This window comes from Chiloscyllium plagiosum, chromosome 13 (genome assembly GCF_004010195.1).
Source record: "Chiloscyllium plagiosum isolate BGI_BamShark_2017 chromosome 13, ASM401019v2, whole genome shotgun sequence".
NCBI lineage: Eukaryota > Metazoa > Chordata > Chondrichthyes > Orectolobiformes > Hemiscylliidae > Chiloscyllium > Chiloscyllium plagiosum.
Genome location: NC_057722.1, coordinates 51,705,207 through 51,719,591, shown reverse-complemented (window position 1 = coordinate 51,719,591; position 14,385 = coordinate 51,705,207). Strand labels below are relative to the sequence as shown.

The 14,385-nt window shown below is 40.0% G+C and overlaps 1 protein-coding gene across 7 annotated transcripts in view; it reads right to left on the bottom strand.

Moving 5' to 3' along the window:
* Window positions 1-8,020: 8,020 nt before the first annotated feature.
* LOC122556015 (multidrug resistance-associated protein 5-like) overlaps window positions 8,021-14,385 on the bottom strand; it is a 140,793-nt gene continuing 134,428 nt past the window's right edge. For all 7 annotated transcript variants that reach the window (XM_043702368.1, XM_043702371.1, XM_043702370.1 and 4 more), the window contains one exon: window positions 8,021-9,019. In XM_043702368.1, coding sequence (XP_043558303.1) covers window positions 8,918-9,019 — 102 coding nt within the window. In that variant the 3' untranslated portion in view covers window positions 8,021-8,917. The remainder of the gene's footprint in view (window positions 9,020-14,385) is intronic.

Here is a 14,385-nt window from a genome sequence, read left to right as displayed (position 1 = left end):
TTGCCACCCAAGTGGATAGGGTTGTTAAGAAAGCATATGGTGTTTTAGCCAATAGGGGGATTGAGTTTAAAAGCCGCGAGGTTTTGCTGCAGCTCTACAAGTCTCTGGTGAGACCACACTTGGAATATTGTGTCCAGTTCTGGTCACCCTGCTAAAGGAAAGATATGGAGGCTTTGGAGATGGTGCCAAGAAGGTTTACCAGGATGCTGCCTGCACTGGAGGGCTTGTCTTACGAAGAAAGATTGACTAAGCTCAGACTTTTCTCTCTGGAGGAAGAGAGGTGACCTGATCGAGGTATACAAGGTAATGAGAGGCATGGATAGAGTCAATAGCTAGAGTCAATAGCTTTCCCTAGGGCAAGATCGACTCGCATGAGGGGTCATAGTTTTAAGGTATTAGGAGAAAGGTATAGAGGAGACATCAGAGGTAGGTTCTTTACGCAGTGGTGGTGGTGGAAGCAGTCATTTGGGACTACTGGACATGCACATGGACAGCAGTGAATCAATGGGTGCGTAGGTTAGGTTATTTTAGTTTAGATTAGGAATAAGCCTCAGCAAAACATGGGCTAAACGCCCTGTTCTGTGCTGTACTTTTCTATGTTCTATGAAAATCAAACAAGCAGTCTGATGATAGGAAAAAAATTAAAAGCTGTAGTTAGTATTCATTAGCATACTTCTGTCAGCCAGTCCTAAGTCTGAATTAATTTTGTTAAATAGCAGCGTATGCATAGCAATAATTGGTCCTTGGAGAAATCCAGAGAATGCGACAGGTGAATGCTATGACCATGAATAGATTTGCAAGCATGAAACCAAAGGATAAATATCTCCGCAAGCTCATCAGCTATCACCTGATGAAGGAGCGGCGCTCCAAAAGCTAGTGTGCTTCCAATTAAACCTGTTGGACTATAACCTGGTGTTGTGATTTTTAACTCAGCAAGCTGGGTAATCGAAAGGAGATGGTGGATGATGGCGATATAATTCACCATGCTGAGGGTGTTAGTATGCTTGAAGAGGATGGAAAATATTAACGAGAATAATTAGTGACTAAAAGCAGGAAGACAAAATGTAGGAAATACTTAGCAGATCTAACAGTATCTGTGGAGACAGAAAAGCTTTGAGAGGAATATGACTTATTCAGAAGTGAAGGAAGAGATATGGGCTTTATGTTGAAAGGGGGAGAAAGGATAAAAGAATGGATCAGTATGTCCTTACATACGAAGATCCGCCTGTACTACTCCTAAACAAAGGTTTTCACTGTACTTAGGTATGTATGACTACAATTTAAAAAAACTTGTAGTAAAGAAACAAAGTATTGATCCAGAGTAAGCTCTAATCTATATCACCTACAGGGACAAGGGAAGGGAATGCATGGGAACATCGTTGCCTGCAAGTTCCCATCCAAGCCAAACACCATCCCTATTTGGAACTATGTTGCTGTCCCTTCATGCAGACTGGGTCAAAATCCTGTAAATTCTTTTCCTAACGACATAATAGGTGTATGTACACTGAATGTTACAGTCCAAGAAGGCAACTCAACACCACCTTGTAAAACCAATTAGGGATGTGCAATAATGCTGACCTAGCCAGTGACAAACATATGCTGTGAAATAATAAATAAGGTCGGTTATTAAAGATGCCAAAGTAATTACAAAAGGAGAGAAGGGGTGCAGTACAATAGTGAGAAATTAAGAAAAATGAGAGTTTTCCCTCGTAATTGGGTCACTTTCATTTGCATCTGGATAGCAATTTCTGGTAAACCATTTAAAATGGAAGAATCATAGCCAAGACTTTACTTGACATGCATGCAGGAACTTTCCAGTATCAGTGTAGTAAAAACTAGGAAGTAATAATTTTATGTTGCCAACTAACGCAAACACAATCTAATTTTATAGCTCTGCTATTACTCTAAGATTAGCTGAGTCACAATCTGCCTGTATTTTTACTCATCAAACCTTAGTAGAAGAAATTCTACCTTGGAAGTAAAGATTTGGTCAGTACATAATCCCCAATATTGTACAAAAAAATGTTGAAAATATTAAATTATTTACCTAACTTGAGAAAATCAATTACCAATGGGAACCAGGCCGGATTTCAACAGTTTTACTACCTGATGTTGAAATTCTTAATTCTAAGTAATATCCACTTTTGTGTAAATTTTGCATGAATTGTTTCTAGAGATATGTTTAATTGGCCAAAACAAAGTATCCAAATAAGCAAATAACAGTTTAGAAAATGCAGCTTGGATCAAATTGGTTGAAGGTGGCAACAGAAACATAGAACATAGGAGTGGAGGAGGCCATTTGGCCCTTTAAGTCTGCTCCGCCATTCTTCACAATCATGGTTGTTCATCCAACTCAATAGTCTAATCCTGCTTTCTCCACATAATCTTGTGATCCCATTTGGTCCAAGTGCCACATGTAGCTGTCTCTTGAATACATTCAACTACTTCCTGCAGTTATGAATTTCACAGGCTCACCACTCTTTAGGTGAAGAAATGTCTCCTCATGTCCATCCTAAATGGTCGACCCTGAATCCTCAGACTGTGACCTTTGTTCTGACCACACCCAGCATCAGGAACATCCTACCTGCATCTACGCTGTCTAGTCCTATTAGAATTTTATAAATCTCTGAAATCCTCCTCCACTTTTGTCTAAACTCCAGTGAAAACAATCCAAACCTCATCAATCTGTCCTCATACGTCAGTCCCGTCATCCCCAGAATCAGCCGAATAAACAATCGCTGCACTCCCTCAACAGCAAGAGCATCCTTCCTCAGAAAAGGAGACCAAAACTACACACAATAAAATGTAACCATTTTCTAAAAGGAAATAGATAGGGATAGTTACATTAATGATTGGAAAATAGTGGGATTAGAGTCTTGGATTGCAAAAGAGGAAGTGAATTTTCTTGTATATGCTGCAGAATATAAGTACAGAAAGGAAATTGATTTTGGTGTTACGGGTAAGACCAACAATACAGCAGCATATTTTCAAGACTAAAATTATGTTTTCACAGGAATCAGAGCAATGCAAGTGGATTATTTTACTCTTTCACCTCTGCAACCAGGTTCTGAATGTAGTCTGATGAAATGAGAATCTTGTTTTAATGCATGTAACCTCCAATTTTTTTTAAACTCCCCTCAATGCCACCTGTCTGAGGATGAATCAAACTGTTTGCAACCTTGGTACTATATTTGATGTGTAAATGAGCTTTCAATTACATTTCGCTATGAAGTCACTATCACTAACACAATATGGCCGTGGCATATGCACAGTTACAGCTATGACATCCCCTGGTTTTGACAGCTCAGACTATAGAAAATGTACTGAAAAGGCATTGCACTATATATAAGTCTTTTTGATGAAACATTAAACTGAAAGTCCATCTGCCTTCTCAAGTAAATATAAAGAATCCCATGGCATATATTTAAGAAAGGCAGAGTCATCATGATGGTATCTTGATTTTTATCCCTCAGTCAACATCAGATTATCCATCAATTGTGGAATTTTGATTTGTAGGCATTAGCTGTTGAATTTTCAATATTACAACAGTACCAACATTTCAACGTACTTAATAGGCTGTAAAGCATTCTGGGATGTTCAATCGTCAAGAATTGCACAATATAAATGCAGTTTTTTTCTCTTGGAGGATGAAGTAACCCATAAAAGGAAAGAATGGCAAAACTGGGAGGGGCATAATCTGAGCCTTGGGGCTGGAGACAGTGCTGCATATTTTGGCAATGCCTCTGACAAAATCAGTTTTATCTAGCACTTACCAAAAATAAACATCAAATTATTAAATCACACTCCATCCTTATCTTGCTCTTTTACAAAGCAAAAGCTGTAGCCACTGCATTCATTGACTCTCTGATGTTAAACAGAACTCCCTTTACTCAATCTATTTCTGCTTCCAGATAGGCAAGAATTTGTACCCGAGCTGTTGGCTCTCAGCTAAACCAGATTGCTACCACCAGTTCCAATGTGATGCAGTTCAAAACTGTTGTGGATAGTTTTTATTTCCAGGTTTTGGACAAGAGACACTGCATTTGTATGAAGGAGATGAATTGAAAGGTGGAAAATTGATGCCTCAGTAGCCACTTAAGGTCAAGCTATACATACCAAAAATGCAATGATGGTGGGCAAACTAGAACATTTTGGCCATGTCACCATACCCCATTCAGAAAGATCCACTGTGTCCCAGATGGCAGCTGATAGCTTCACCTTCACCCTGTAGATCCTGATGAAGAAGGTGGAACAGGTCAAGAATCACTTTCTTGATGAATCATACATCACATATCTTGTTGAAAGTGAATTAAGTGGTATCTGAAAATCCTTGGTGGTGAGAGCCTGCTGTTGAGACCCCTCCTCCTAATTCTGCTCACTCGGAGCCTGTATTCAATGTCTGTCATGTTGCAAATCAATAGTTATTGCAACTATAGTTCCTATAATGGTAGGTCTTGATTGATCTTACAATTCTTGACCAGTGTAAGACTATGCACTAAGTGACAAGCAGCATTCTGGACAACAGTTTGTAATTTGGAGATTACATAATGTCATTGCCGGTGGTCTTACAGTACTCAATCTGTTGAAGTGAAAAATCATACAAATATGGTTTCCCTAACTTTGTGACATTTTTTTCTAGGAACGATTTTTTGCAAGGGTATGGCATCAAGTTGATGAAATAAGACTATCGTTGAAAGAAATTTAAATGTTTAACCGGCAAAACAAGAGAAATGCTTATGAAAGTTAATCATTTATGTTGTAGGTGACATTACAGTAATTAATGGTTTTCCTTACATTATGTAAAACATTGGATAGAAAACAAATGGAATCCAAAATGTTGAGTGGCCAAATAAAAAGTGCAAATAAAAATTCCTGTATGATCTACTTTGCATTTATCCCAATGTATCTCCAAGTTTATACAAGTCGTACACAGCATACAAAGTATGTGACCAATAGAAAACAATAGACATTTTCAACAACCAAATAGTGCCATTTGTTAAAAAAAAATGGCATTGATTGCATTTGATGGGCAGGTTTGTTCATATGGATAGATTTTTCTCTTGCCTGGGAATGAATGGGCTGGGAAGAAGACAAACAAAGCCTTTAGTTGACAAATGTGGAATTTGGTTTGCAACTTTGTAATTGTTGATTAAGTGAAGGACTGGAGAAAATAAGGCAGAGCACGACTTTGGAACATCTTGAGAGCATGAAAGGTACATGAGTTCACTTTTTTTTCTTTTACATTACCTGTATGATATGTAGCATGATGATAATTAAATGTTCAATTACAAATAAAAAAGCTCAGGACAAGTTTAAATTTTATGCATTTCTTCGGACCACAAAGAAACACTGCAAAGAGCTCTTCCTCAGTCTAACTTCTTGCATTTTAATCAAACAGTAAAAGTTATGACTTAACAAATTTGTTTACATTCAAATATCTTGGAAAATCACTTCTAATCTTTAGAAAACACCTACAAAGCAGGAGTTTCATTTTAACTTAGTCTCCTCCACAATGGTATGTGTCAAAATCTAGGCTCTTGATTTAAAATAATCAAGATTTTTTCATCAGTCACTATCAACCCACCTTGCAAATAAAAGTAATCCCCATTTTGCTGAGTTACACTTGATTCTGTATGTCTGAACTGTTCCTTAGGTTTTCTTTGAACTGAATTGCCTCCAATAAAGAATTTGGTATGATACAGCAATGCAGTTATCCCTCATAACTTCAGAAACTAGGTGAGAATTATGTTGTATTGAAGGATCTGACAAATGTTTTTTACAACTGGTTATTATGTACAATTACTACATTCACAGGCACAGAAGTGTCTCAGCTAGGAGCTCTTACTACTTTATTTATCTAATTTTTTGTTTCCCAAAAGAACTTTACTGAAGAATCTGTACTTGGTACCTTTTGTACCTAAGATGATGCCATAAGTGACGACTTGTAAAATTTTCACTGTACTCATTTGAGTACGTGACAATAAAGCTAATTCAATCCAATTAAAGCTATTTGGTTATACAAACAAGCAAGAATGTAAATAAAGTGGGGATTAAAATTAGCTTTCAAGAGAACTAGCTAGAAATACAAAAACAGATTTATAAGAGTTTGTACAAATTCTTTAAAAAAAAAAGGCAAGTGTCAATCCTGTAGAAAGTGAGTCTGGAGTATTAATAATGGAAGCCGGAGATGTGTTGCTGGAAAAGCGCAGCAGGTCAGGCAGCATCCAGGGAACAGGAGAATCGACGTTTCGGGCATAAGCCCTTCTTCAGGCTATTAATAATGGAAAACAAGGAGATTGCAGTTGAATTGAGCAGGTATTTATATCAGTCTTCAGTATGGTGAATGTAAGTAAGATTGCAGAAGCAGCTATAAAGCAGGAAATGGAAAGGAGGGAGGAACTTGGAGGAAACTATCATCACTCAGAGAACTAATACTGACCGAGCTGTTGGAGCTGCACGCTGTTAAATGCCCAGATTCCTGATCGACTTTATCCTAGAGTCTTAAATGACTTGAGTGAAGGGACTAAAGGTATGGTTTGCCAAATTAGTTACTTGATCTGCAAAATAGAACAGCGTTTTTGCACAGCTGGAATTCAGTAAAGGATGTTTTCTAGAGGTTTATGAAATCTTGAGGGGCATGGATAGGATAAATAGGCAAGGCCTTTTCCCGTGGGTATGGAAGTCCAGAAGTAGAGGACAGAGGTCTCTTTTTAAATGTTTCCCCTCTCACCTAAACCTAAGTGGTAACTTTTTCACGCAGAGGATGGTACATGTATGGAATTAGCTGCCAAAGGAAGTGGTGGAGGCTGGTATAATTACAACATTTAAAAGACATCTAGATGGGAATATGAATAGGAAGGGTTTAAAGGGATATGGGCCAAGTGCTGGCAAATGGGACTAGATTAAGTTAAGATATCTGGTCGGCATGGATGATTTGGACCGAAGGGTCTGTTTCCGAGCTGTACATCTCTATGACTCTATGAATGGATACTACACAGCAGTATGGACTAATTAATAAAGACCATGAGGAAAAGGAATAGGCTATTTGGCGCCTTGACCATGCTCTGCCAATCAATAGGATCAAGGCCAACTGAATATTCCTCACATCCACTTTTCTGCATTTTCCTCATTATCTTAGATTCTTGGTCAGTAGGGGAACCAATCTCAGCCTTAAGTATGACCTTAGTCTTTTCTTCCAAGACTATTAAGACTAATATTTTTGCAAATATACGGTACACCTAATTTAACTTGTGATAAAGGCAGACAGTGGAAGTACAGATTGTATGAACGTCTTAGGATTTACAGCAGAACATAAAAACTTTGACTTGAGCTCTTGTTTATTTCACTGTCAAAGTGAAAACTTCCACAGATACATACCAGCGAACACAGGCACTGACACTGGAGTTTGGGAACATAGTCTAAAAATACAAGAATTAACCCTAATAATTCATGTAATTTTTTTCCACCCTGCAGCAACTTACAAAATTTCATAAGAACTTTTGGGTATGTTATTAAAAGGATGGAAAACCAACCACAAAATGTAGTAAGTGATCATTTGGAGGTACAGAACTTGAGTATTGCTGATAAAAGATATTTTGTCAAAGTTTCTCATCTTGCACCCAGAGACAATTCTGAAGAAATAACAGAGTGATGGGAAAATAATATTTATACTATATGAGAGGTGACAGCTGATTGGTTGACAAGTAGATTCTGATTGGAAGAGATTTTGCTAGGGAGGTTGCATCAGTCAACTGATAGTCAACTGCCAATCTTTAAATAAAGATTTAAGTTAGCAGATTGACTCTTAGCCTAACCCACTCACATGTCAGGTAGTGGAGTGGGAAACCCTGCCTTGGAAAAAAGAATTCCACCCTGAACATACGTGTAAACATTTTAAGACTCTGTTTCAAAAACATTTCATGTCTTGCAGTGTACTTTTCAGGTTCTATGATGTGTTCTCAATACAAGTATACATAATTTATTGTCGCTTTTCTCAAAACAAGACCCAGGATAAATAAAATGTATTAACATAAAATAGTTTATTTATATTTAAAGATTTAACAAGGCAGGTTTTCTTGATTTGCAAAATCATGCTAAGGCTCTAAACTCTACAAGGTGACAAATACGTGCAACATGGCCAGGATTGGTACAACAAGCATTCTATGGTAACAGCAAGAACCACTTTTACATGGTCTTAAGGAAGTAGCTTATACCCATAGTGCACATGGACAATAAATGTCAACAGTACAAATCATACGGTAAAATAATTTGAACCTGAGGTATATTTTTCCTAGTAACAAAAAAAACTCCAAAGAATTTAGTGCCATACTAGAATCAGAATGACTAAAATAAATCTATTTGGTACTGTTTACCATGACAACATCTACTGCTGTCTGGATTAAACAGTGAAGAATATTAATTTGATTTATGAATTGGTGTAATCTTTATTCTATATAAATATAACTTGACATTGACAACTGTCTCACAGTTAAATAGCAAATTCTGATACAGTGTAAAACTGTACAGGAGTAGATTATAAAAGAAAGCACAATATAACAGTGCAAAAATAGAATACAAAATAAAGCACAGCATATACGCACTGCAAATACTCTATGTATTGATTTATAGATCTGTAATGTCTGAGGCTTAACTTATAGGCATTTGAAACTAACATCTAAGGCTCCCTGAACCTTGAATTGATTTGTAGTTAATAGAATTAGCTCAGCTTTCAATTAAAAATCCTAAAAGAAAATTCAGAAAACAAAGTCTTAGAGTATCTGAAATTACTCTGGGCATACATAAATAGTGTAAGTTGTTGTAAAACAACTGAGGATATGTTGTCCCAGGATAGAGAAATGTTGACAACTTATCACAAGCAGCAAGTAAGTTAATTCTGAAGAAAATTCTGTAGACTTTGTTAGCCCTTTATTGTGGCTTTATTTTCAGCAGCAGCAAACATTGCACAAAATCTTGAGTTTTCATTGGCGAGAAGAACAGATGGCTCATCAAATTCCATAACCTGAAACAGGATACAAAAATGGCTTTATTGAGCTAGAAAGCAGATTTGATTAAATCTGTGGCAATCAATTCATTACATTTGCTACATTATGCAACACATTGTTGCATAATCTTTGAAAATAGGTTTGAGATTTTAAACTAGGAGAAAGTGAGGACTGTAGATGCTGGAGATCAGAGTTTAAAAATGTGTTGCTGGAAGGGCTTATGCCCGAAACGTCGATTCTCCTGTTCCTTTGATGCTGCCTGACCTGCTGCGCTTTTCCAGCAACACATTTTTAAGCTTGAGATTTTAAACTGTCAGCAATTAAGACCAGCTAGTGCCAGAATAGCTTACAGATGAACAAGGAATAGGAAGAATAGGTCAATGGCCCCAAGCCTGTTCCACAATTTAATAACATCAGGCTGCTCTGATTGTAATCTCAAACCACACTGTCACCTACACCTGATAACCTTTCACCCATCTATCCTATAAAGAACTTATCTACTTCTACTTTCAAAATATTAAAAGTCTCCACTCTTACCACCTTTTCAGGAAAAGTTCCAAAGACATCTTCTTTTTAAACAATTACCCCATTGTAGATCTTCCTGTAAGAGGAAATGTCTTCTCCACATCCACCTAGTCAAAACCCTTCAGGATCTTGTATGTTTCAGCAGAACCTGTGAAACAACTCAATATCCATCCTCCTCTAAGTCTGAGGACATTGGCTGTTTTTATTTTGCAGCTCCTCTTTGAGCATTTTACCATCGGATCAGGTTCCTCCAACTCTGCCTGATATGGGTGGTGTAGCTCACCTCTTGTGCCTGGAGAGTCTTGGAAGAAATTTGAGCTTTGGGAAAGGCTGAATAGGCTGGAGCTGTTCTCCCTGGAGCATTGGAGGCTGAGGGGTGACCTTAGAGATTTATAAAATCATGGGAGGCATGAGTAGGGTAAATAGACAAGGTCTTTTCCCTGGGGTGAGGGAATCCAGAACTAGAGGGCATAGATTTAGAGTGAGGGGGCAAGATTTAAAGGGGACCTAAGGGGCAACCTTTTCACGCAGAGGGTGGTGCGTGTACGGAATGAGCTGCCAGAGGAAGTGGTGGAGGCTAGGATAATTATAACATTTAAAAGGCATCTGGATGGGTACATGAATAGGAAGGGTTTGGATGGATATACGCCGAAGGCTGGCAAATGGAACTAGATTAGGATATCTGGTTGGCGAAGGGTCTGTTTCCAAGCTGTACATCTCTATGATATTCTCTTCAGGCAGCGAAGGCATCGAGGTAGTGACATCCACTGTGTCCATTTCAGACTCCGAGGTATCTTCAACGCATGCTGGAGAGGGAGAACCACCGGATTCTGGAACAGTTGGAAAGGTCGTCAAGGAGCCAGACATATTTTGCTCCTGTACCATTTATGAGTTTGTAGCTTTCATATGGTCCATGTCGTTGTTTAGGACTGTCACACCTACCTGACCTTTGCACAGCACTGGACCTGACCTCGCGTTGACCATGCCTCTTACCCATACAAGGCATTCCTATGGTTTCTACACCAAACCTTGTCACCTTAAATAAACTGTCTCTCTTGCTTAACGGAGTCTTTCATGGGAGAGTGGTGTTTGACACTCCTCCAACTATCCCTCTAGTAGAATGAGTGGTGGTCCTAATATCAAATAGGAACCTATACAGTGTGCTATCTAGTAAAACTATAACCTGCTCTTTCTGCCAGACCATTGGATGATGGATGGCATGGAGCTGTCCTTATATGTCAATCACATGCAACTTTACAAAATACCCAAATTCCCTGCTGACAAGCAAACCTGTTGTATTGAACAACACTTCAGAGAGTCCATGTATTGCCAAAGATATGCACCGGTTTTCTATTGTCGTTCCTGTGTTTGATGAATGAACTCTATGCACACCCAGCCACTTTGAGTGGACGTCCACAGTGATTAAGAACATTGAGCCCATGAAAGTTCCTGCATAGTTGACATGTAACCGAATCCAGGGTTTACTAGGTCATTCCCATTAACATCCCTCAGGGAAGGGAAGTCTGTCATCCTCACCTGATCTGGCCAAATGTGCCTCCAGAGCCACAGCAATGTGGTTGACTCGCAAGTGCCCTTAGCAAGCCATTCAGTTGTACCAATTGCTACAAAGTCTCAAAGGAATGGACCTGAATTGCTCACCTGGCATCGACTGAGGCACAGGAAAAGACAACAGCAGAAACACCCCTGGAATCATACCTTACAGAGAATGACCCTGACGCCACCACTACCATCCCTAGATATGTCCTGTCCTACCGGCAAGACAGACCCAGCAGAGGTGGCAACACAGAAGTATACAGTTGGGGGGGAGTTGCCCTGTAAGTCCTCAACATTGACGCCAGACCTCGAAGTTTCATAGCTTCAGGTTAAAAATGAGCAAGGAAACCTCCTGCTTATTACCACATATCACCATCCCTAAGCTGATGAATCGGTATTCACACATGTTGAACAACACCTGGAGGAAGCACTAAGAATGGTAAGGGAACAAAACATACTCTGGGTGGGGAATTTCAATGTCCATCACCAAGAATGGCTCAGCAACAGAATTACTGATTGAGCTGTCGAGTCCTAAAGGACATATCAACGAGACTGGGTTCTCCAGCAAGTGGTGAGGAAACCAACAAGAGTGAAAAAACATACTTGACCTCATACTTATCAACCTGTCAGCTGCAAGTGCATCTGTCCATGACAGTATCGGTATAAGCAACCACCGCACAGGCCTTTGTGGAGATGAAGTCCAGCCTTCACAATGAGAACAATCTCCATCGTGTTGTGTGGCACTATCACTGTGCTATGTGAGACAGACTTCAAACAGATCTGGCAACTCAACACTGAGCATCCATCAGGCACAGTGGACCATCAACAGCAGCAGAATTGCACTCCACCACAATCTCTGTAACCTCGTCTCGGCATAGCCACTCAACCATTACCATCGAGCCAAGGGATCAATCCTGGTTCAATGGAGTGAGTAAGTGAGTGAGTGCGTGTGCGTGTGCATGTGTGTAGGGGAGGGGGGGGAAGGCAGCAGCAGCAGCAAGCATAGTTGAGGATGAGGTGTCAACCTGGTGAAGCCACCAAACAGGATTACTTGTATGCCAGTCAGCGAAAGCAACAAGTGATAGACAGAGCTAAGCGATCTCACAACCAACAGATCAGATCTAAGCTCTACAGTCCCACCACATCCAGATGTGACCAGTAGTGGACAATTAAACAACACACTAGAGGAGACGGCTCCAGTCTTCAGCCAATTCGATTCACTCCATGTGATAGCAAGAAACTGTTGGAGGCACAGGATACTACAAAGGCTACAGGCCCTGACAACATTCTGGTAATAGTATTAAAGACTTGTGCTCCAGAATTTATCACTTCCGAGCCAAGCTGTTCCAGTAAAGTAAGAACACTGGCACCTACCTGAAAATTGCCCAAGCATGTCTTGTACAGAAAAAGCAGAACAAATCCACCCGTTCCATCAGCCTACTCTCGATCGTCAGTAAAGTGATGGAAGGGGTCATCAACTGTACAATCAAGAACACCTGCTCAGGAATAATCTGCTCAGTGACACCCAGTTTAGGTTCTTCCAAGGCCACTCAGCTCCTGACCTAATTACAGCCTTGGTTCAAACATGGACAAAAGAGCTGAATTTCAGAGGTGAGGTAAGTGTGACAGCCCTTAATATCAAGAGTGTATTCAACAGAGAGTGGCATCAAAGAGCTCCAGTAAAACTGGAATCAATGGGTATCGGGGCAACTCTCTGGTAGTTAAAGTGATATCTGACATACAGGAAAATGGTTGTTGTTGGAGGTCAGTCATCTCAGCTTCAGGACATCTCTGTAGGAGTTCCTCAGGATAGTATCTGAGGCCCAACCACCTTCACCTGCCTCATGATGGACCCTTCTTATCATAAGGTCAGAAGTGGGTATGTTCGCCATTGATTGCACAATGGTCAGCACCATTCGCAACTCCTCAGATACTTAAGCAGTCCATACTCAAATACAAGATCTGGACAATATCCAAGCTTGGGCTGACAAGTGACAAGTAATATTCGCACCACACAAATGCCAGGCTATGGCCATTACCAATAAGAGACAATCTAACCACGACGCCTTGACTTTCAATGGTGTTCCTATCACTGAATCCCCCACTATAAACATCCTGGGGATTATCATTGACCAGAAACCCAACTGGACTCACCACATAATCACAGCAGCTACAAGAGCAAATTGGAGGCTAGGAATTCTGCACTGAGTAACTCACCTCTTGATTCCCCAAAGCCAGTCTACCATCTACAAGGCACAAGTCAGTAGTGTGATGGAATATTCCCCAACTTGCCTGAATGTGGATAGCTCCAACAACACTCAAGCTTGACACCATCCAGGACAAAGCAGCCTGCTTGACTGGCACGACACCCACAAGCACCCAGTCTGTTCTCCACTGACACTCAAGTAAGTGTGCACTATATACACAATGCACTGCCGAAATCCATCAATGATCCTCAGACAGCATCTTTCAAACCCTCAACCACTTGTTTCTAGAAGGACAAAGGCAGCAGATCCACGACAACACCACCACCACCTGCAAGTTCCCCTCCAAGCCACTCACCATCCTGACTTGGAAATATATTGCCATTCCTTCACTGTCACTGGGTGAAAATCTTGGAATTCCCTCCCTAATGGCACAGCAAGTGACTGCAGCAAGTCAAGAAGACAGCTCAGCACCACCCGTCTGAAGAGCAACTAGGGACGGGCAATAAATGTTGGCCAGCCAGCGATACCCACTTCTCACAAATGAATAAATAAATTAAAAATTGCCATCCTCTACTCATGTCCAGCTTTGTGATGGACAGCCCTCCTGCCAGCTTTGCATATATATCTTCTATGCGAGGGATTGGATATTTATCATGTGAAATATGGCTTACTGTTTGTTTAAAATCCCCACAAAGGCAAATCAAGATGTCAGACTTCACAATTGGTACAACTAATGTTGCCCATTCTGCAAATTGGGCTGGTATGATGATTCCTTCACTTTCCAGGATTCTGGTTTCTACCTCAACTTTCGCACATAAGGCAATAGGCACTAAGTCGGCTTTATATATATTTTATTAAACAAATTACAAAACAGTTTACAAAAAACATTGACAGCTGTACACAAAAGACAGCAGTTTTACAAGGGAGAGGAGCAGCAAAGCTAGGCCCCGAACCCTACCGTTCAACCATTTTACAGGGAGAGGAGGACAAACCTCAAATCCCAGTTCCACATATGACAAGACAGTGACAATGACATTTGTACATTAGACAATACCGTTACATACAAAAGTGCAGACAATACAGACCCAGCAAGCCCC